Consider the following 23,604-nt stretch of genomic DNA (forward strand, 5'->3'; position numbering starts at 1 on the left):
GAGAAATATCTAGGAATCCACACATCCTATGATAATGATACATGAAAATTTAATCAGATGGAACAAACTACCATGATCCCTAGGAGGAATCTCCATTATCAAGATGAAGATACTCCCAACAATTATATACCTTTCCTTGATGACTCCTATGACCCCAGACTGGTTCACCCTCGACTCAGATGTTACCACCTTCTACTGCAAAGGAAAAAAACCCAGAAACAACCTGGGCACTCTCCAGAAACCTAAATTCCTCAGGGGAATTCTCTCTCTAACCAACTACAGTACGCTCAATCACTGAGAAATAATATGACTCCTTTGTTGTAAGACTTTGAACTGACAAGAGCCTAAGATTTGCTTATTAAAGACTTATAATCCGTATTTAATCCCATTAACACAGTTGGGTAGTAATATTTCAGGTGTGGAACAGCTACTCACAGGCAGCTTGCTCAGGACCAATGACCAAGAAATGTAACTTCGACTTAAAATAGTCATTAAAAAATACAATATCCACAATTTTCAGTGTCATCCTCCTCTTCTTTTGGAGAAACTAATCAACAAATGAATATATGATCTCAACTTGCGACATACAATCTAATTGGCAACCCATACCCATCCATCTACGTATAATATATATAATCTCTTTATATATATATAATCAGCTACATTATATTATATTATATTTATAAAACTGTAGCCGAATTTGGTGATGGCTGATTTCAGATCAGTGGCTATAATAATGTTTTGCTGGAACAGTGGGTAATGGTTTATATTAAGTGTCTCTTAACTAACATTTACTGCATTAGTTAACATTAAAAAACCACAAACTTCAATATTAACAAACCAAGTAATGTTAACAAAGTAACAAAATAAGTTAACTGGTATTAATTAATCTTTGTTCAAATGTCAACAAAAAAACACCAATATTGACTAAAGTTCATTTAATCCATGATTAAAAGTAAGTCCACATAAATGACCAAAAAATTCAATTACAGCATGTTATTAAATGTTGCTAAGCTTTAATAGCGTTCAGTTCAGCCTCAGATCTGAACTTTGCCAGTTATCATCACACACGTGTTCATTACGTCGTTGCTTCATATTGGTCATTGTGGGCTTAATTTTACTCACTGATGGGATAAAGAACCGTTTATTATTAGAGATATTTATTCTGTTTTGTTTTTTCTTTAAACATCATTAATACAAGTGCTAGTTACTCTGTTAATGTTACTTATGGTGTGTTAATGCACATGGCTTGTTCATGTTAATGTTAAACATGTTAAAGGAACCTTAATGTAAATTGTTACCGAATAATGTATCTCTTACGTGAACAGCTTTACGCACCTGAATGTCACGCCATAGTCTAGAACCAACAAACAACTGTGGCATTAGGCAAAACAACGGCTAATCCTCAGCAGTTTGTTATTTAAGAGGCGTATCAGAAGGAGTCGGTTATTCAGTCTACAGCCTCGACTGTTGATTTAATTCAGCAGGTAGGAGCCACGAATCACACAAAGCAGGGACTCAGATTATCTTGGGTTGTTTTTCCTTAGGGGAGATGCTCAGTTTGCACAAGTGATGGATATTATTTATTCTAAAACATAAATGAAAAAAAGACAACACTACTAATTCTGGGCATGCAAGTAACACAGCAAATAGCAAAAAAAAATAAAAAAATCAAGCAGGTATAAGATTGTCTGTGTATTAGAAATCATGTCTACTTTTTGTTTTCACACACTGTAATAATACTGACTGTAAATTTTACAGTAATATACTAGCAGCAGTAAAATACTGTGAAAATTTACAGTCAGTTGTTTACAGTGTAGCTTTTGTGCATTAGCTGAGTGATTTAAGCAATCACACTAACACCAAATTAGCCAATGGATACAAAACAACCCGGAGAGAACATGGGATTAGATTACGCAATGAGCATAACACCAAAGCTCACCTGAACTGCTGTGTCGCTTTGCGAAAGGGTTCAGTGTGACCCTAGCCTTGGACGTCCAGTTGACTGTGGTGGACCCGAACGAGCTGGAGGACAGCGACTTGCCTATATTATCAGAGCTCACCTTCTTGGTGTTGTTCGTGGCAGTCTTGCTCCAGTCTGCGACAATTAGCCAAACATTAGCGACTGAGGGTTAATGTATTCATTCCACCTTGTAACAGAATGCTTTATTAATGTACAAGACTGACATGAACCAAATGCTTCAAGCTATTGTAGACTCTTAGTATATCAGGCTAAAGCACTCAAACAGTCACTGCTACTTTTAGCCATTCTTGAGTATAATGTGTGATTTTCTCCTCTCAAAACCATTAACACAGGCATCTGAGCCGCTAATAATTCTGCTAAATACATTGCACATTTACAAACAAAGTAAATACACATTTAAAATTAAATATATATTATTTCTCCAAAAATACTCACGAAACACGTAAAACCATATAAACAGTTACACAGCCACCTAAAGCCGTTCATTTAATCTGAACTTAGAGTAACATTTAACGTTAGTTTTTATATACAGTTTTTATCACAAGATATACTGGCAATTTTCCCAAACGTAACAAAAACCAAACAAATAAAACAGTTCACATTTCATTCCCTCGTAATCTTCTAACATTCACATTATTAATTTACATTTATCCCCAAGTTGATGTCAGCTCGGTTAATAAATTACACAACATGGGAAGTGTAACTTTAAATCCACACACCTCTCAGAAAACTGCAACATAAACAGGTCACATTTGATTTAGATCATGATCAGACAATGAAAAAGCCTGGAGAAAGAGTGATGAGGTGGAAAGATGTGTGACGAGATGGTAGATTAGTGGTAATTAGAGGTAATTGGGAATAACGAGGACCAATTTTATTTTCATTTCTGAATCCTGTTGAAGAGTTTGTGTCTTGGAGATGGAAAGTATATGAAAGAAACCCATATAACAGAGGAACACATGGGCAGGGAGGAAGCTTGTGTGAACCCTGTCACTATTTCCTGGAAATACTGGAAAACACGGCTGCTGCAAAAAAGTTTTCGTTGACAAATTATAATTTAGCAAATAGCAATGAGCAGAACTTAACTTCATTCACCTCCTGAACCAGACGTCCTGTGGAGCTTTCTGGAAAGTTTCTATTTTCCAACTAATGTGACTGAGCAAGCAAGCTAACTGTTTCGAGGAAGTGAGTGAAGAAACTGATATTTACACTTGACAACAATAGCCATGTAATAAGATTTTATCAGATTTACTTCAGTTTTGGGTTTGAAACACCTTTTCCTATGCTCAAACATTTTAGTCTCAAGTCTTCCTGTGGCAGGTGTTGAGTTGGAGCAGTGATGAGAATGTTGTTTAAACCTGGAAACCCTCATGCTACTTTTTTGTTCGTATCCACACCCAGTTATTGGGAAGCTTTTTCCAAGTGGAATAAGTGGGAAAAAAACAACAACTCTCTGTTGTATTAGTTTATGCATTATCTGTTCAATTATACACTTATTATTATACACTTACATCCCTAATATATGGTGACGGAGTGTGTTGTGATGGTTGTGTTAATTGTATTGAGAGCACTGAGTTTGAGAAATGTGTCGTATCAGTTGAAACTGTAAAGCGATCGGTGTTTCCACTGCCAGTGTGAGAACCAGATTCAGCTCACTTCATGATTAACTGACCACTTATTTTTGTCATAATAAATATTCCAACTTAAATCTATAAAAATCAGAATATAAACATCCATTAACAGTGATCTAAAACAACGTTGTTCTGACATTATCAAACATGCGGCTCGTACGTGACGATGTTGAGATATAATTTGCCTAGAGGTGTGTGTGTGTGTGTGTGTGTGTGTGTGTGTGTGCTATCTACAGAAAAAGCAGCACTGTGTTCTATAATTCAGTCACTGCAAATAAAATAAAATAAAAACTGTATGTGTACCTGAATTGTCTGCCAAGCGTAACTTTCCACAGCATAAATATCTTCTCCATTGCTTCTGCACATTTTCTTTCAGAGCACAGTGGAATACAAAGATGAATAACCCTATTGGATACACAAGATTTGACCAAAAAAAAAAAGTATTTATTTATTTATGGGTGAGCTGGGAAACATCGAAACAGGATATACATTCACAAAGAAAATGTTCTGTCTGTCAGGAGGACCATCATGCTCTAAACCATATCTAGATTTATCAAGAATGATGGATTTAAATCACGCACTTTCACCATTAATTAAAAACACAGTGTGCGTACTGCATAATAAAGTGTCTGTGTTTATTACACTACCAATAAATTATATAGTAGAATATAGTGACATAGAGACAGATATATTATATTTGCTGTAAGTTTTGTCAGCCAGCTGCTTATTTCTTACACTAAAAATCTGTAAATGTAATCTGTAATCTAATGGTACTTCAGCACACACTTGGTTCTTCATGTTACATTACAGCAAGCCTCGATGTTCATGATGAGTTCCACTTGCTTTTGTGTGAGTGCCACAGTCACAAAAATAGAGCCGTTTCATATTTGACCCACCTTGCAGGGAGTTGAAAATGGAGAAGAGGTACATGAACACCAGAGTGACAGGACCCCAAGCAAAGAAGGCAAAGCCCCAGGTCATGCCGAGCAGGAAGGTGAGGCTGATGACACTGCGCAGGTTACGCAGCACCTCCTCCTGAAGCGTGCGGTTGTTGCGCTTTCCGTTCCTGCCACAGATCTGTATCATCACCACGATAAACATGGCCACGTTCAGGATGAAGATGATGCAAAAGTAGGCCACGCATGTGACGTAGAACACAACCTTGCTCCGAATCCAGCAGCTGGATGGGATGAGACATGGGAGATGAGGATCATTTCACTGATGCAGTCTTAACTGGTTTAACCACGTTTACTTCATCAGCATGTTAACGTGTGCGGATGAAGTGCATAGTGATGTACAGTGTGTACATTTCTGGGTCAAACTTACAATTCAGACAATCCTTGGCCATTTGCTCCTTTGCCATAAAACTCCTTTCCATAGGAATTTTTGTCAGCAGCCAACACAAGGGCTACAATTACAGCTGGAAGTCCTGCAGAAACCAGCAGATATGATAGATAGTGTATAAACAACGGACGTATACCTTTATATAGTCATCGCACGGTTGTAAATATTGCGGTTGGGCAGCTTCTGATGGGTTTGTTCATGAAATGTAAGCTGTTATACATACACGCACCGTCCACTTTAATAGGAACGCTATTCTAATCAAATCAGCCAATCATGCGGCAGCAGTACAGCGCATTAAATCCTGCAGATACAGGTCAAGAGCTTCAGTTAATGTTCACATCAAACATCAGAATGTGGAAAAAGTGTGATCTCTGTGACTTTAACCGTGGCATGGTTATTGGTAGCAGATGGGCTGGTTTGAGTTTTTCAGAAACTCCCGGGATTTTCACACACAACAGTCTCTAGAGTTTACACAGAATGGTACGAAAAACAAAAAACATTGTGTAAGTGACAGTACTGTGGACTGAACCGCCTTTTTGAGAGAGGGACAGAGGTAAATGGCCAGATTGGTCGAGCTGCCAGAAAGGATGTAGTAACTGCATGATTTTATACATTCGCTGCTGCCACATGATTGGCTGATTAGATTACTGCATAAATGGGGAAGTATACAGGTGTGTGTGCATGTGTGTGTGTATATATATATATATATATATATATATATATATATATATATATATATATATATATATATATGTATATACATATAAAACTGATAAAGCCTTTATTTTTGAGGTTTTCTGATGATGCATGTAGTGTTGACATTTGTAATATGTTTGAAGTATTTTCAATAAAGTATATTTTAAAAAGCAAAAACTCCATCACGTGTCACTGCAGGTGAATTCTAAAAAACAGACAAACTGAGTTTTTCTGCCAATGATATACTTTGACATCTCTACTTTAAGAAAACATAAATATATTTATTCAAAACAACAGTTAGGTCCAGTGATCAGTTTTCTAACCTAGCCTTAGCTCTGCCTGCAAACATCATGTTGGATAAAGAGTCAGTTTAACAAACATAGCAGTAGAAAAAGTCAGTCTGCATTTTTGTAATTTTGTACAGTTTTGTAAGTTTTGTAGAGTTACACACCAGAGCAGAGCAGATAGACGCCTAATCAATTGAGTTTGTGATCAGACACGAACTGTCCAAATGTCTGCAATCGTCATCAAAACAGAGAAGAGCGCTTACACGCTCTGTACAGACGACAGCGGACAAAGATTTAAACGCTTTAAATGTCCTTATAGAAATATATTAATAACAAATCTAGTCGCCTAATCTAATCTATCTCACTGATAATTGATCGAGTGAAGCGACGGCAGTGAGGCTCGTGTTTAAAAGCAGCGAGTGACTTTTCCTGATGAGGTGATGAGACAGAGCCTGATGTGGATGAAGCTGATCATTAAACTGATAACTCATTTCCCACTGTAAACTTGTAATTCTTTAAAGTTTGGCAGTAATGATTTTCTATAAGTAGATTAGGCTGTAAATGTAGAGGTAGGCGGGGCTTCTTTTAGTGAAATTGGACTGGATCACAAATGCAGTTTTTATTTTTTTAGGTAACCAAATTTTAAATGGTTCTAATTTAATTTTTGGTTGAGGTACAGTACATGTGAAAAGCGAAATGGATTTCAGTTGAATAATAATAATATATATATATATATATATATATATATATATATATATATATATATATATATATATATATATATATACACTTTTGTAGTTTCCAGAAATATATATAATAGAAAATTTCAACATTTAGCCATGTGAAGGGTTTTCCCAGGCACTTTTGTAAACCCAACAATCAAACTAGGTACTGGAATGCAATGAAAAAAAAACCATTACTGTCTCCAACACCAAACGTCATCACACTGTGACTTACCCCATCCAACAATGCAGAACTTGAGGATGTACCTCCGGATGTAGGTGTTAAAGACCTTGACTAGGGCAATATACATGTGGACGGACTCAAGGCCCATCCAGGTGAATGAGGTAAGCAGGAAGAAGTGCAGGAAGGCAGCCACAGCCATGCACAGACCCTGCATCTCATAGGAAGCCAGCCAGCCGTCCAGGAGGAAGGTCATGTTGAGGAACAGTAGCGAGGTACTCAGGTTCATCAGGATCTTGGACGGGTAATCTCGCCGCAATTTCCTACAATTGGAGCATCAGTGTGATGTGAGTGTCCGTGTGATAAAGTTCTCACACATAACCTAATCATGAAACACTTATTTATGAAGGCTAAAAGAATCACAAGCGTGATCTCTTCTCATTTAAAATGTCTGACTCGCTTGTGAAATTAGCCACATGCATGGTTCATGATCTAAAGAAGTAGAGTAGTCTGACACGTGAGAAAAGAAAATCTCAGCTGTCCATCAAAAGACTGGCAAAGCAAATCGAAATGTTTTTTAAATCCCACAGATCATTTGTGATTACATTTTTACTACATGCCATGCTGAATCTTTCCTCGCTTTGGATGTGAGCAAAAGACACAGTTAATACCAACAGCACAAGGTTACAACATGCGCATAAATACCTAAAGATTTCAGATTTCTGAAAATGTAACTCACTCAAAGGCAACATAAGTGAGGATTGTTACAGCTGAAAAGATCGCTGAAATGCCACAGCCAATGTACGTGATGAACGTGAGAATCTTGGTGTTCCTCTCATTGATATGTGCTGCAGCTCCACTCAGGTCCTACACAAGCAAACACAAGACCAAGAGAAAACTGAGTTCTCTAATGCTAAGGTTCCCAAGCCGTGGAAATCTGGGGGGAAATTTTGTTAATAGCAAATAGCAAACGTACTGCCACATTTTTACTGATTTCCAGCTATAGATTCTGTCTGTCTGTCTGTCTGTCTGTCTCATTATCATTATGATTATTGATTAATACACAGAATAAGTGGAGGCATATCTCACCATCAGAACGCCAAAGTGTGTTAAGTGGTTACACAGGCAGACTGTTTTGTTGCTGTTGGACTCGGGGCTGACCTCACATCCCTCACTGTTCCAGCCTCCAGTGCCATCTACACAAGAATAATACATCCCCTGATTAGTAACACACATGCTCTGCCACGCACAGAGAAAAGAAATGACACACTCGAGATCAGAAACAATTACAGAGAACTTACTTTCGATGCTGAAATCCCAAAACACACACAATCGATTTTGATTCCACTAAAAAAAGCAGAAGGGTTCATGTTCATTACTAACTGTTTCAATGCAATTATTTGAGTAAAATAAATTCAGAAGGGAGGCAGAATTACATTTATTTAAGATTATTCACTAGAACAGGATCACGTAGCTCATTAGTCTTAGATTAATACTGAGAATAAGAGTAAAGACAGCAGTATCTGCCATGTTTTTGTATTGTAATTCATTCTGTGTAAAGGGAAATGCTCGTCCTCTCTCAGGAGTCTACTCCAGATGTAGAAGGATTGATGGAGCTGAGGTCAGAATACCTGATGCTGCAGATGAGCAATCTCTATTTGCACAGGGTCTTTAAGATTACTGATGGAAAAGTTTCCCACGCTGCTGGCCACCACGTAACTGTTCAAGGACAGGCCGTTGTTCTGCTGGTCCTACAGGAGGCAGTTAAACAGTATATGCTGTAATGTTCATATCTGCTCGTGGCTTAGTGACATCCGGACATTAGATTAGTTACAGATCAGGAAATGAAAGCTCAATCAGGGATTTGTAAAAGCAGTTTCATTCGCATCATAATGATGTCTTTTCATATTCTGGGTATTTCCCATCTAAACATCTGTTTGCTAACAGCATTTAAAACTTTTTTAATTGCATCTTCATGTTGGCAGACAGATCAGAGTGGGTCATCAGTGTATCATGTCATTATGAGTTTATGGATTTTAGATTGGAATCAGTGTAATAAACAATTCAGATCTCTTGAGATTTGGTCTGAGATCCCTGATTATGATTTTATGGTCACACTTAAATAATATTTTCCAAGGAAAGTGAGAAGCACACTTTTGTTATATATTACAAAATATAAGTAGAATATTATATTTATATAACGAGATTCACACGCAACCTGGTTGCAATTGCAATAATACCCAAGTATTTTATTTAGAGTTTTATTTAGGAATCAGATTGATATATTGTCTGTAACTATTGTCTTACTTCTCAGCTGCTTGAACTAATTATCCCTCCTAATTTCTATAAACACAGCCATCTTCTTTGGGCTTGGAAAGGAGTCCAATTTGATAGTATGCAGTAAAAATAAATGTGCTTATGAACACTCAACAAATTCTGGATTACTCTTAAAAACCACTTTAGACTTCTGCAATGTTTCTGCAACCAGGAGGCGTGGCAGAGTGACGTCTCTCACTCAGGGGTCTATTAATATAAATGTAAGATCAACAAACATCAATTTTCACTACAATTAATATTCTATATAGATAAAATGTATGTTATCTGTTATGTTAGTATGCACAATCACCAGGAATCTATTACCTTACCATTAATGATCCAAAATGCTGTAGATACAAATACCCATCAGAATTTGCAGAAATTAGATTCCTTATGAGGAACAGTCTGTATTCAATATTGTGCAGAATAGCTTAAATGTTACATGCTAGCAACACAGTATAATCCAAATAATAATACAAATGAACAGATTGTAAAAAAAATGCTTGGGTTAGCACTCACCTGGAACAGCCCTGTTTTGCTGAAGAACATGAAGTTAATTCTGGAGATGATGTCAACATCCGCCTCACTCAGGTTATGAAGCAAAGTGGCAGGTAGTGAGACACTAGCTAAGGAGTTATGGACCTCTGACTCAAAATCAATCTGAAAAGAGAGAGTGGGATTGCAAAGAAGCATGTTATCTTCTTCTTCAGAAATTCTGGCCTACAGAGAATCACTAGTTATACAACATCCCTGCTTGGAGTTGCTCAGAACCTGTATTCATCAGATCTCTCCGAATTGCTCATAAGAATCATGATAAAGTGCTCTTATGGCTAGAATTACTCACATCTCCACGTCTAATTAACATCTCCACATTAATTCCACGTGTTACAGTATGGTGCCGTAATTGAGCAGTTTTGCTGATGTTCCCTGGTTTGATGTTTCCAGAAGAAATTACTTTTAAAGGGAAAAATGTTCTAAAATACAATCTTGTCATTCAGAAGTTCAGTCATTAAATAAAAATAAAACAATAAAGGTACACTGTATGGCCAAAAGTTTGTGCACCCCTGACCATCACACCCATATAGTACGTGCCCATTACAAAACCTTAAAACATTCACACAGATTTATTCCCCTGTGTTTGCTGTTATAATGAGCTCCACTCTTCTGGGAAGCTTTCCACTAGATGTCGGAGCGTGGCTGTGGGGATTTGTGTTCATTCAGCTATAAGAGCATTAGTGAGGTCAGACACTGATGTTGGGTAAGGAGTCTCCAGTTCCAGTTCATCCCAAAGGTGTTCAGTGGAGGTCAGGGCTCTGTGCAGGACACTCGAGTTCTTCCACTCCAACCTTCACACACCATGTCTTCATGGAGCTCGCTTTGTGCACAGGGGCATTGTCATGCTGGAACAGGTTTCAGTCTCTTAGTTCCAGTGAAGGGAAACTGTAAAGCTACAGCACACAGAGACGTTCTATATAATTGGTGAAGAAACCCAATGGGTGTGATGGTCAGGGGTGCACATACTTTTGGCCACATAGTGTATTTGACGCGTGTGTGTGTGTGTGTGAGACAGAGCGTTTTCTCAGTTATTTGTAAAATCATCTCACATATTTTTGTTCATTTTCTTGTTTTCATCATTGTAGGTTCCACAATAGCTAGTTAATAATCACTGTCTCTAACTCTGGCTGTTTAATAAATCACAGCATGCTGCTTCTCCTCACCGTGGACTAATTGTTATAAATCAAGTTCATTAAAATGAAGCACCATAGTGTATAAGCAATTCAGGTTCAAATCCACGTGCACAAAGCACAGAGAAACATGGACACAGAAATATGCATTTACAGCTAAAAAGAGAACCTCGCTGCTGCCTGGCACTTAACTTAACAGATCATACAGACAAGTGTACCTGAGGGTCTGAGGAATTTAGAGCCATGAAGGCACTGAAATTGGCTCCAATAAAACTGCTGGCGTTGATAGCTGAGATTCCCACTGCCAGGTTCTTGGATGTGATGGTCAGGGAAGGACCATCAAACTCAATCTTCTGCACAAGCTTGTCCATGGTTTTCAGTGCCCTGAAAGAAAGGGCACAATTTCAGAGCATTGTGCATCAGATGTATGCAATATATATATATATATATATATATATATAGTAAGGAGTAATATTAAGTCTAGCACCACTGTCTGACAGTTTGATGTAACTACAGTATGTCAAGCTGAACCGTAAATACACTCTGAACTATGGAACTATGGAAGTTGAGGCCATTATTAAATACACAAACATAATACTATTATTCAGTACTGTCACCTTAATGTCCATAAACAGGTTTGGAGAAAATTGGAGGAGATAACCTCTTAATGTGAGAATTTGTTTATCTGAAAGACTGATTTTTTTTATGGATAGAGTTAAGTTGAGTGCGTAGTCAGCTTATCCTTCAAACCATGCTTATATTTCTTTACACAAAAAACACTGTACTGTATGTGCTGGATCGAGTGCTATTTTATAAGATACCAAATAATGAGTGTGGAAGGCATATTGTAAATTAAACCAAATATGCAGTTATTAATGTCATAATTACTGCTAGAAATAATCAGAAAGATATATATATATATATATACTAGACTCTTATTGGAATTTTATTCAAAGCTTGCCATCTTCTCAATAAAGTCCATCATCAGTATATTTTTTTTCTTTTTCAATTTTAAGCTTTTACATCATATTACATTTGACATAAAAAAAAACCCTTTGGGCCTTCAGTCCGCATTTTCTATCCCCCAGTTGTTTTTCAGGTTTAACAGGAAGTGCTTTGTGTTTAAAGAAGTGGACTAGGTGATACTGAAACACCTGGTGTCTGACTCAGGTGATTTGCATTAGGACGTTTCATAATGTTGTTAAAAACTGAACAGTTGCCATTGTTATTCCAGAAAAAAACCTACATCTCTGATGCAGCCAGCTGCACGGACTCGGAGCTGATCATCACGTTGGAAATGATGTTGACCACAGTGGAAGCCAAGGTGACATTAATTCGGGCCACATTCACCAGCTTCGTCACCACGGTAACAACCTTCGACAGCTCCACAGTGGAAAGCTCATTGTTCGTGATGTCGGCAAGTTGAACAGCTACCTCTGCAGCATTTTCTGTTTCAGACAAGTATATGTGACTTAATTAATTAATCTTGAACTCTGATTATTCTGCTAATCAACAAACAACAAATGATTCATTTCAAGAGCTAAAAAACAAAATGTCACCTTGTGAAACTTCAATGTCTTCTATGTCTTTGCAGTTCACGAGGTCTGGCTGGTCCCAATATGATGAATAATTTTCTACGCTGATCATGCTGAGAGAAAAATAAACTTTTTATTTAAATGTTCAGACACATGTTCAGGACAAGAGTGAGGATCTAGAAGATTTTTTTGCTTTGCAAACCCTGACATTACATCCATAATCAGTCCATTGTCTACACACCATGTCCTAGAGGCATTCTGTTCTTTGTAAGGGAAGCAGGGAATGAAATGGGTGACTGATGGTCTGCTCTCTGGCCATTTATAATGCAGTGGAGTCTCCTCTGCCTGGCAGTTTTCTGGAGACGCAACCAGACACATCGATCATATGACTGCACAAGATTAGTGTATACAAAAGAACATCATGGATGTTATCACTAGAACATTCCAAATATTTCATTAGGAAAATTACTAATAATTCATTTTAAACATGATAGTTATTGCATTTAAATAAAGTAATTGCATTTAAATTCAGTTTACCATTTAACTCTTTATTTGAGTTCAATTCATTTGATCAATTTATAAATTCTATTAAAAAAAAAATGCTGGAATAAAACAATTCATTTTGTATTCTAGCTGAAAAATCTGTTTCAGGAGACTTCAAAGAGACGTAAATATGATTAGATGTTGATTAAAGTTCATACCGACTGCGTTTACGGCGATATTATCTAACGTGAAGCTGGCTGCAGAAACGCTCAGCCTGTTCTTGATGTCGGCGTCTGTCAGAAGTTTGCCTGTAGCGTTTCTATACACCAGCAGGGCCTTACAAGAGTATCTGTGAAAACAACAACGCCACAGATTAATTCCCATACTGCACAAGTAGAGTGGATAGAGGTATAAGTAGAGGTATAATGCTTTACCTCTTGCTTGTAGTACTGGAGGAGTCAGTGCCAGGTAGAATGCTGGGAAAAAAAAGAGAAATTTGTCTAAGAACATATTTGATAACAACAACAACAATGTGAATATCTGTTGATATCCAGTGACATCAGAAGGTTAGCGACTCTTTCTCACCTGACATTAGTCACATAAATAGTGTGGTTCCAGTCCTGAAATGTTTGGTTCAACTGTAGGAAGGTACAAACAAACAAGCACAAAATATAGATTTATGTATATGAGTGAAAATGGATTAGCACCACACTGAATTTTGTAGTTTAATCATCTTCAGTTAAAACAGAAATGTGTGGAATCCAAATCTAAATGTGCTGTGTATTGACACAGATATACAGTGTACAGTCATACCCATAGCACAATGGATTCATCTGTGATCTGTAGGTCATCTGATACAATTAAAGAAATCCTGTAGTAAGTAAACTCTGAAAATTAAAACAGGAATAAAGATCAGTTATTTAAGAGAATAAAGATGACATTAGTTAGTAGTGATAAAATCTTTTAGTAGTGCAGTAGTCTGTGTAGCACAGCAGTAGGGAAATAAAGAGACAACACTGAATAAAATACACTTTATTTCAGTATAAGATATATGTTTTGATGCACACTCCTATAAAAAATTGAAATTAATTAAATAATTTAATCCTATTCTCTTATTATTTTTGTTTAATTGTATAATTGTAAAAGGCCCATATCATAGAAAACTGTTTTACTTAATCCACACATTATATATTTACAGACTAAGTTGATCAGCGAATTTTAAATTGTGCATGGCTGTGACGTCACTAAAACAATTACAGAACATTTACAAACGACATCCTATTCCGCGGCGTGGCCCACGCAGTCATGCTGAAATGAATCTAACTCAGGAGAGAAGGGGGAAGAGCTGAACTGTGCTGGTCCTGGCTGTGGGAGAGGATTTTAATCTGAGATAAACCTTTTTTTTTTCAGTTTATTTTAGACTTTGACAAAAAGTTGCCACCCAAATTAGACCCAACAGCACATCTATAAATAGTCTAATATAGTTCAGTGTAGATTTAGATGTAGTTAGTGACTACTCAGTGTGAACAGTGAACATCTGAACTGTGAGCTAATGATGCGAGAAATGAATAAACATCCCACTTTTGTAGTATTGGCCTAGTTTTGGGGTTTACCAACATTCAGGAATATATTTGAGTGAGATCTGCGCGTCTGGAGGCCTTGTTGGTGTACCATTACAGCTTGTTTATTTACTCAACCGTATAATTACACTCGTGAAAAGGTTAACCAATTAATTCCAAATGCACAGTACAAACAGGCTGTGTATTTCAAAATGATAAAAAAGAGGTTGGAAAATGGTTGTGTAAAATTGTTTTTGGTTCAAAAAACCATGCAAACCTTACAACGTGACAAGAGGAAAAAGTTTACAATATGGGCCCTTTAAAATTCAAAAGAATGTTTGTACAACCAAATGGTTTTCTTCACCACAGAGCGTGCTTTAATTTCAGCTGCCTACTGCTATGCACCACAGCCATCACAAGATGGCGGTCATGTTTTATATTGTTAGTGTAGGACTAGAGCTCAGTGCATCTCTACTCCATGCCAAAACCTTCTTAGGAGACTACAGAAAGAAAAATACATCCACCACAAAGCAATATATTTAGCAACATGTGTTGTCACACAGTATTTCCACTTGTTTGTGCAAGCAATTATTTTTTTTAAAACATGTGAAAGCAATTTTCAGATCTAGAAATCTTTGGCATAGTGGCCTCCTAAGAAAGTTGAATAATGAAAAAAAAAAACACATTAAACAAAAATCACAAGGAGAAGCTACTGCAGCATGAAGAACATACAGAAATCATTTAGTTTTTTGTGAAAACTATTGTTAATATATTTCTACCCCCACTAAAACACAATCAAGATCCTTCTAAAATCTGGACAAGAAGACAGGCTGATTGTTTCTTCCCTTTAAACCATCATTCTGTGATCAGCAGCAAAGATATGATTAGGAAGGAGCTATATCTCTTTCTACGGTCTATGTCGTTATTGGAAAACATACTGTTCCCAGGTGAAAGTCCACAATGACAAGAACTGTAAAAAAACGTTTTACATGGGCATGGGATAATTTCAGGGGAGTCTGTAGTGGTTCCATGGGTGGCATCAGTGGGCACAGAGTGAAAGTCTGCAATGACTCCGTTAGGAGGGGAGGCCAGAGGAAGCGTGCCATTTGTGGAGACAAAGGCCTGGTCGTAAGCAGCCGGAGGAGATGGATGCATTTCTCTATCTGTGGTGATGGGCCGAACAATGAGAACATTGTTGCTGTTGCTGGAGGGCTTTGCTGATTCATTCTCAGACCAAAAAAGCTGCTCTGTTGTTGAGAACTGAGCATGTTTAGTATCCTGAATGTCCTCACTTACAGTGCTAGTATCCACTGGGTGAATGTCTAGACCAAGGCTATGTACACTTGCTTCTAATGTTGAAGGCCATAACTGTCTGCTGGGAAAGGTGGAAGCATGATGAAGTCCACTGGTTACTTGAGAAAAACCTGACACGTGATCGTGTTCTGTGTTTGGCAAATGTGGTACATCCACAGTCAGGACTGACGTCAGTGAGGAGACTGAGCTGGCGATCAGTGAGCTGTCTTTGCGCAGCAGCTTAGATTGTGAGATAGTGAGTGTATTGGTTCCAGTGTGCTCTGTGATGGCTGAACCTGAGATCATACTGCTATAAAAATGATTGGGTGCAACTGTTCTATCCTGACAATAAGTGCTTGTTGGATTAATTGGACGGTAATCAGTGTCAATGTTGGCAGTAGTGAATGTGGTTTTATAAATCTGTACGTATGGCCTGCTAGTGCTAACGTAACTGTCACTGTGGGTCCTTGTATACATGCAGCTGTTGGTTGATATGTCAGGGAAAGGGTGTGTCTCATTAACAGTGGTGGATTCATCAAGATCCTGAGACTGAAAAGGGAATACAGATTCATCTGCAAGTATGTTTGAAAGCTGCAGCATCACTGAATAATCTTGAGAGTCATCAATATCATTTGAATGCCCCTTTACATTCTGAGATACAGATGGTCCTCTCTGGAAGTCCAGAGGGACAGAGTGTGAAAGGGATGGTGATGGTAAAGAGACTGTAAAAATCCTGAAGTCAGACAGGGCTGCCTCATTTCCTGAATAACCCCCCATCTCAGTGACACTGTCCCCTTCTGTGGCCTTCAAGGCATACAGTGAATCAGGAGATGACATGAAACTAGAGTCAAAATTATTGTCAGAGGTTGAGCTGAACATGGGCAATCCACTGTCCCGCTGTGTTCTCATTTCAAAGCTTGAATTAAGGGGTGAGGAAGGAGAGCTGCCCCATTTGTCTGTCAGGGTGGGTGTTGCACCAGGTGATAACTCAGAACTGCTACTGAAAGAAATATCAAAGGCATCTGACAGACCCCACTGATCAGCCACTGAAGGATTATTGTCTTTTTGTCTGTTTAAGCTCCTGTATAGAGGCTCTTGAGGTCTGTGTACATGTGATGGCTCCAGCCCCTGAAGGGAGTCTAATTTAGACTGACTGGCCACCAGTGATGCAGCAATTGTACCCTCAGCGACAAGGTAGGAAGCAACAAGACTAGGGGTACTCAAAGATTTAAAGTTGTCATTGTGTGGGTTTTGAGTTGAGATAAATAGATTCTCTGATTGGGGCAGAGCCAGGTCACCACTGTCTTTTGCACCAAAGGCAAATGTTGGAGTAGAGGAAATAGCAGCAAGTGACAATGGACTGGGCCTGATGGCATATTCACGCTGAACCTCCACGGCAGGCATTGGGCTGATATATAAAGTAGGATGTGCCTCTGCTCCGAGAGGATAGCTACTTTGGGAAGGATACTGACCTACTGTCAAATGTTCTGTAAACAATCCTGTTTGAAAAGGGATATAATCAGAGAAGTACTTCAGGGAGGCAGCTATGCTGGGAGTGGTTTCTGTAAATTTATACTGTGTTTCTGACATCACTGTCCTGCCATAAGTTTCCTCTAAAGTCCCAGCCTGCCCATGTGCAATGACTGTTGGGTGTAGCAGAGGAGACACCTTCGTACACCCTTGCTGAAACCTCTTAACATCTGTAAAGATGCACGGAGTAGTTGTAACCTCTGGCAGATCCCAGCGCACAGTGCTCATCAAGCTGGAGTAGGTTGGGGATATTGCTGGTCTTGAGAGGGAAGGAGGCTCTGTTGTTTGTCCAGTTAGTCTGCTCAGTCCAGATTGGTTCATTTGCACATCTGACCCTCCTGGAGCTTTGATAAGCATCATGCTGTACTGCGTTTCACCCTGCTCAAAGGGAGCATTGTCTGTGGTAGTAGGAACACTCGCCATTTCTAACAGCGATATGTTCGGGCTGGTAGTGGCCAGGCCTTCATCTAGAGAGTAGGTGGCATCAAATTCAAATAAACTGAAAATATTTTCATCTAAATCAATATCATACAGAAATGACTCTGAGCCAAATCCTGATGGAAAATCGATTTCTTCAGAGCTGTTCTCGTTGCTCTCACTCAGGTCCCACTGTGGAGTCAATGGCTTTTTACGATTACTGACTGATACCACCTGGAAAGACTCAACGTTTTCAGTCTGGTTATGTGGCCACAGTACGTGGGAATAGGCTGGCCTTCTAGTTGTAAAGTTTGTTTTCTTGGCATTGGTTAGTGCTTCGGGAATTCTCAGCTCAGGGGACATGTTTGTCATACTTTTCGTTGGTAAAGGAGGCGCTTTTGTCATATGTATAGCAGGGTATTTAGGGGCCTGTGTTACTGCAGTCTCCGATTTCTTTCTTACAGGCCAAATGAGAGGGGTGGAGATAAAGCCAAGAGAGGTTTTGGAACTCCGACCAGCAGGAGCAACCGGAGGCTGAGAAGGGGGCGGAGCAGAGGATACAGCTGCTGAGCGTGGAGGTAGCCGCAGCAATGACCAAAAAAACACAGCTGTCCCTTTCTCTGTGCCAGCCAATGGACAGGTCATTGGGAATGGAGAAAGCAGGTTGTTATTGATCTTTCTGATAAATGTAATTATGACCATATACAACACTGTAAACATGAAACAGTTTGTGAGATTTGTGACTTCTAGTGAGATCTGTAGATACATACATAAATGTATCAAGGGTGCCACGATCCTTAGTTTCTTGAAGAAGTTATGAATAAAAGTAGACATGTGGAAATATTAGTGCTGGGCGAGTTCAGCAGATTTCAGCAAATCAAGAATATACCAGCCACGTTAGCGTTATTTACGAAAGGGTAGTGGGGAGACTGTGGAATATTTAATAAGAACTAATGACACTTGTGACAAAGAGATGAACTAAGTACAGGAATGAGCAAAAGATGAGAGTCTGAATAGATACTGCCTTAAAGTATTATTAATAAGAAGGTAGTGAATGTGATGAATCTAGAGTTCACAATGAAGCTAGCATTAATAAGTACTAGACCAAATGACCAATTAAAATTAATAGTTAAAAAAAATTTAAGAACATGATTAATAAATGAATCAATGAAAATAAAAAATAATAATAAAAAAAAAGAAACACAATAGCAATTATTGAAATTAAATTTAAAAAATTGAGAAAGTATTAGGACAGTGACAATTTTTGTAACCTTTTGTAGCTCCATATTCCAACCCACTGAATTTCAAATAAAGCGATTATTATGAGTTAAATTAATGGCATGATCATCATAGGCCTGGGATTTAGGAAAAATTACAGATATTATTACATATACGGTTATTTTGATAACCATACAGCCAATTATCATGGTGTTCTGTATATCATTGTAAGTTGGATGCCTCAGTTGTAACTCATAGAAAGCTAGTCAACAGGACTGACCTCAGGAGTACCTCCCCAGCAGAATGACTCATTCTGCCTCAGCTTGGGCTGAGATAGTGGCAAAACAACTGCATTATTATTATTATTATTATTATTCTGTGGTATCTCCACAGAATAAACAAAATTATATAACATACAGTTGTGGGTTGCAGAGGCTTTGCTGGCCAGCCTCTCTACCAGACCCTCAAGCACCTTGGCATCACAGGATAGTAAATGAAAAGAGCCATCAGGAACCTCACAAAGGCCACTAATAACAGGGCTTCAAGATGGCTCTGGATCAGGAAGGGTGATCTGTGGTCCACAAAAGAACCCTGGACACAGGCCAGGGATTGATCAGACCTAGCTGGGTCGCCTGATAGAGAGTGTCTGATGAATAAAGACCCGAAACACCCAGTACCCCAGGTTCCATCACTGTTGATGTGTCCAAGAGCATTGCAAGATGTATGATAAAACCATCTTATCTAAACTGTTACAACACTAGCTAACATAAGTTTCATTAACTAGGTAGTTACCCAAGTAAAGCTCATGCGTGTGCATCTATCACTTCAATCTGGCCTAATGAATCAACCAAATCAATCTCCCACCAATAAACAGAGGGATAAACACACCACACCTGTGGAAGCTAAAGGGATAAAACTCTGAACTCTGCTCTATTTAAGTGCCGGTCACTTATGAAGAAAGTGATCTCGTTTGATGAAATAATTTGTGAGAAAGAAAGATCTGTGAAACCTGGCAGCAACCAAACATCTATCAGGAACTGAGTACACTCTCTCCCTGGGGTTACACATGCCTTGCTAAACCCAGGGAGCACTCGAAGGGCGGAGGTCTTGCAGTTGTTTTACGACAAAGCCTGCTAGTTGCTAGTGTCAGATTTCAAGAATTTACACCTTTTGAATTTTTAGCCATTAAGCTTCTTAGCAATTTTCCAGTTTTAATTATTCTGATTTATCGACCACTCAAGTCCTTACGAAACTTTATATCTGAGTTTAATGAACTCCTCACCCTAGTTATTACCATCTGCTCTAAAATTCTCCTTGTTGGGGAACTAACTGTGCATATGGCTTCTCACTGCCCTATGACTGCTGAATTCACGTCTGTCCTAGAGTGTTTAGATTTTTATCAACATGTGGACTTTCCTCTCACACACACGGGCACTCACTTGATATTGTCTGTATTAGTGGCTTAGACGTCACTCATCTGTCTGGTTCTGTCCTGCGTATCTCTGATCACAAATTCACTCAATTTATACTTGATGAAAGCTAACATATCATATCATAAAATTAGATCCATTAGCACCTCCTCATTCTGTAATGCACTTGATTTGACCTCTTTTTCTACTTCACATTTTTCTACTGACTTAATTCTTAACTTTAACACTTACATTTCTGACTCTTTCAATATATTTACTCCTCACATAACTAGATCTGTTCCAGCCACTCGCTCCTCTCCATGGTACACCCCTGCGATTAGCACCATGAGAGCTGTTGGTAGGCTGCTTGAGCGCCTGTACAAGAAAACTGACCTCACAGTTCATTTTCCTGCCTATAAAGATCACATTAAATAATATAGAGACACTCTTAATATGACTAGGCATTATTATTTATTATTATTAACGTATGCAATGTTTAAAAATGCAGAGCAAACACCATTATGATGTAAATGTCACTGCTCTTCTGAGAATGGTCCAGCACCCAGAAACGTTTTGTTATAAGGAGGTTCCTTTTTTAAAAAATGAGCAAGATAAAGGCAGGCTGATTCATAAACGTATGCCCCCAAAGTGCATCTACCGTATGTCATTCATTCTAGGAGCTACTTAGTCTTTAAGCTCTTTTTTTTTTTGTAAACTGTCTTTGCTGAAGACTTCAGTTATGCTCTTGTTCATAAATATATTACAGTACAGATGTTAGACACCATGCAAGGCTTCAGGCAAAACTTTCAATTGGGCTCTGATATGAAATCTATTAAGAATAACTGACTAAATTGGTTAATTCCAGCAACCAATAGGTTCATGTCTGCTTATCAATAAGACATTATTTAACTTCCCTTATGCATGTAACTACTAAAGAAATCATTTGCTAATGTTATTTATTCATCTTAATAATTAGGTGCGGCTATAACCATGGTGGAGGAGGTAGGTTCAGGCATTAGGCATGTATGGCTATCAGTGTAACTGGCACAGCTGTGTTTATGTGAATGCAGACAGCAGCAGCACAATTAATTTGGATGTAAACAGTTATATACGCAAGTTATATAAGTTCATAACCTCATAACCAAAAAGTGTCACTGTCCAAATAAAGGTTAGAGGAAGAAAGTCTGAAAGAAATCTATGAGGTCATTAATATTTTATTGCGTAACCAAGATTATCTTCAAAACAAGTGTCTACAAAAGAAAGGAAATCTAAGGGACTGTTGTCACTGATGTGTGAGAGTGTTGTCACTGACACTGACTGATAGTGGTTGTAGGAAAATGTACAGTATAAACTGTCAGGGACTTAATGATGAATAATTAATCAGTTAGCTCTGTGCTGTCAGGGGATGGAATATGAATAGCAGGGGCTGTAACTGTTTCATATTTCTTAACAGCATCTCAGAGTGAAGGATGTACAATACACAACAACTGATGCTTCAAATAATGGTACAGCAGTGTATATATAAGAACAACATCTGGGGAAGAAAAAGAAAACCCCTAAGACATCAGCCTTTGCTTCATTCACTAGTCAAGCTTGGCACCACAGCATAGTACACGTAGCTTTGCATACACCCCACTGTGAAGACAAGCATATAAAGACTTCCATGAGAAAATACATTTGGCTTACCACTGCTTGCGTGGTTGGATAGTGGGTTAGTAGCAGCAGCTGTGGATAAAGGATGTTCTGAGTAATTGCTGACAAGGACAGTCCAGGTTAACAAAAAAGCTGAGGGTGAATTGACACATATACCTTTAAAGCAACACAGGGGTGAAATGTAATGCAAGGCATAGACTGAAGAGATGTCATACACTGTGGATATTAAAAGGTTTACACACCCCTGTTAACAGTGCAGGTTTTTTTTTTTTGATCTAAAAAATAAAACCAAGATTTTTTCCTTTAAAGTGATATCGAAACCAACAACATTCAAGAGAAAAACAAATAGAAACATTGTACGGGGAAAAGAAAAAGAAAAAAACCTGCATAAATATGCACAACCTTCTGTAACGGGGTGGAATGTGACTGTGCTCAGAATTAGCCAATCACATTCAAACTCAGGTTCAAAAATAATTAAGCTAATTAAAGTGATTAAAACCAAATGAAGACCTTCTGTTTCTGTACGATTTTCTTGACATCTTCTTGGTTTCTATGTGGAAAAATGTGCTATGGTCTGATCAGACCAAGGTAGAACTTCTTGGGCATAATTCTAAAAGCTCATCACCCAAAGAACACCAGAGCCACGGTGAAGCATGGTGATGGCGGCATCATGCTATGCTTCTCCTCAGCTGGGACTGAAGCTCTAGTCAAAATAGAGGGAATCATGGATATCTTCAAATACCAATATATTTTGCCACAAAACCTGCAGGCCTCTGTTTGACAGCTGAAGATGAAGAAAAATTTCACCTTCTAGCACAATAACAACCCAAAGTACAAATCCAACAAAGGAACATCTTTAGAAGAAGAAGATCTTGGATTCTGGAATGGCCCAGTCAGAGTCCAGATCTAAATCCTATCTAAACCCTGTGGAATGACTAGAAGACGGCTGTGTACAGGAGATCCCCTCGCTATCTGATAGATCTGGAGCAGTTTTGCAAGGAAGAGTGGAATAAAATGACCAGATGAAGATGTGCTAAGTTGGCAGACTGTTACCCAGAAACACTGAGTGCTGTAGTACAAGGGAAAAAGTGATTTAACAAGGTATTAGTTAAGGAGTGTGTACACTTACCCAACCAGTTTATTGTAAGTTTTTTATTTTTTCCACTACAACGTTTCTATTTGTTTGTCACTTGAATGTTGTCAGTTGCTCTTTCACATTAAAGGTGGAAAAAGATCTGATATGATTTATCTTGGTTTCATCACAAAACCTGAACAGGGGTGTGTAAACTTTTTATATCTGCTGTATATGTGCTTTCTTATTATAACACCTTGCCAAATAGCACCTCTATTCCAGCTGTGTTCTGTGTGAGAGTGTTTGGTTATACAGTTCCTTTAAATTGAATTGGCTGAAATTCTACAAACAACAAAAAAACGTGCTTTACTTAAAGGTCAGGTCTCTATCACTGTATTAGCTGCTCACCAGTTAATGGCAGCATGGTAGTGGTAGTATTCAGACGTTCTGGTCATAAAGACAGCACAAGTGAAGATTACACAAGGAATTTTTTAACTGTGTTTTTAAACTGCTATTGTAATCGTAATGACTAGCCCCAGTAACATTTACAGTTTCAGCTCACAGAAGAAGAATTTGTTTAATATCATTT

At 38.3% G+C, this 23,604-nt stretch overlaps 1 protein-coding gene across 12 annotated transcripts in view; it reads right to left on the bottom strand.

The window, feature by feature from the left end:
* Window positions 1-23,604, bottom strand: part of adgrg6 (adhesion G protein-coupled receptor G6) — a 43,817-nt gene that overhangs the window by 2,066 nt on the left and 18,147 nt on the right. For 6 of the 12 annotated variants that reach the window (XM_053231801.1, XM_053231800.1, XM_053231810.1 and 3 more), the window contains 20 exons: window positions 21,977-22,015; window positions 13,678-13,751; window positions 13,450-13,502; window positions 13,299-13,340; window positions 13,083-13,213; window positions 12,623-12,737; window positions 12,406-12,494; window positions 12,093-12,294; window positions 11,065-11,230; window positions 9,681-9,821; window positions 9,491-9,508; window positions 8,477-8,596; window positions 8,147-8,192; window positions 7,935-8,041; window positions 7,585-7,712; window positions 6,900-7,168; window positions 4,942-5,044; window positions 4,512-4,795; window positions 3,919-4,020; window positions 1,943-2,098 (listed from right to left, as the gene is read on the bottom strand). In XM_053231801.1, coding sequence (XP_053087776.1) covers window positions 1,943-2,098; window positions 3,919-4,020; window positions 4,512-4,795; window positions 4,942-5,044; window positions 6,900-7,168; window positions 7,585-7,712; window positions 7,935-8,041; window positions 8,147-8,192; window positions 8,477-8,596; window positions 9,491-9,508; window positions 9,681-9,821; window positions 11,065-11,230; window positions 12,093-12,294; window positions 12,406-12,494; window positions 12,623-12,737; window positions 13,083-13,213; window positions 13,299-13,340; window positions 13,450-13,502; window positions 13,678-13,751; window positions 21,977-22,015 — 2,385 coding nt within the window. The other 6 variants (XM_053231803.1, XM_053231807.1, XM_053231809.1 and 3 more) reach the window with 4 other exon arrangements.

The sequence above is a fragment of the Pangasianodon hypophthalmus genome, chromosome 30 (genome assembly GCF_027358585.1).
Source record: "Pangasianodon hypophthalmus isolate fPanHyp1 chromosome 30, fPanHyp1.pri, whole genome shotgun sequence".
In the NCBI taxonomy this organism is placed as follows: Eukaryota; Metazoa; Chordata; class Actinopteri; order Siluriformes; family Pangasiidae; genus Pangasianodon; species Pangasianodon hypophthalmus.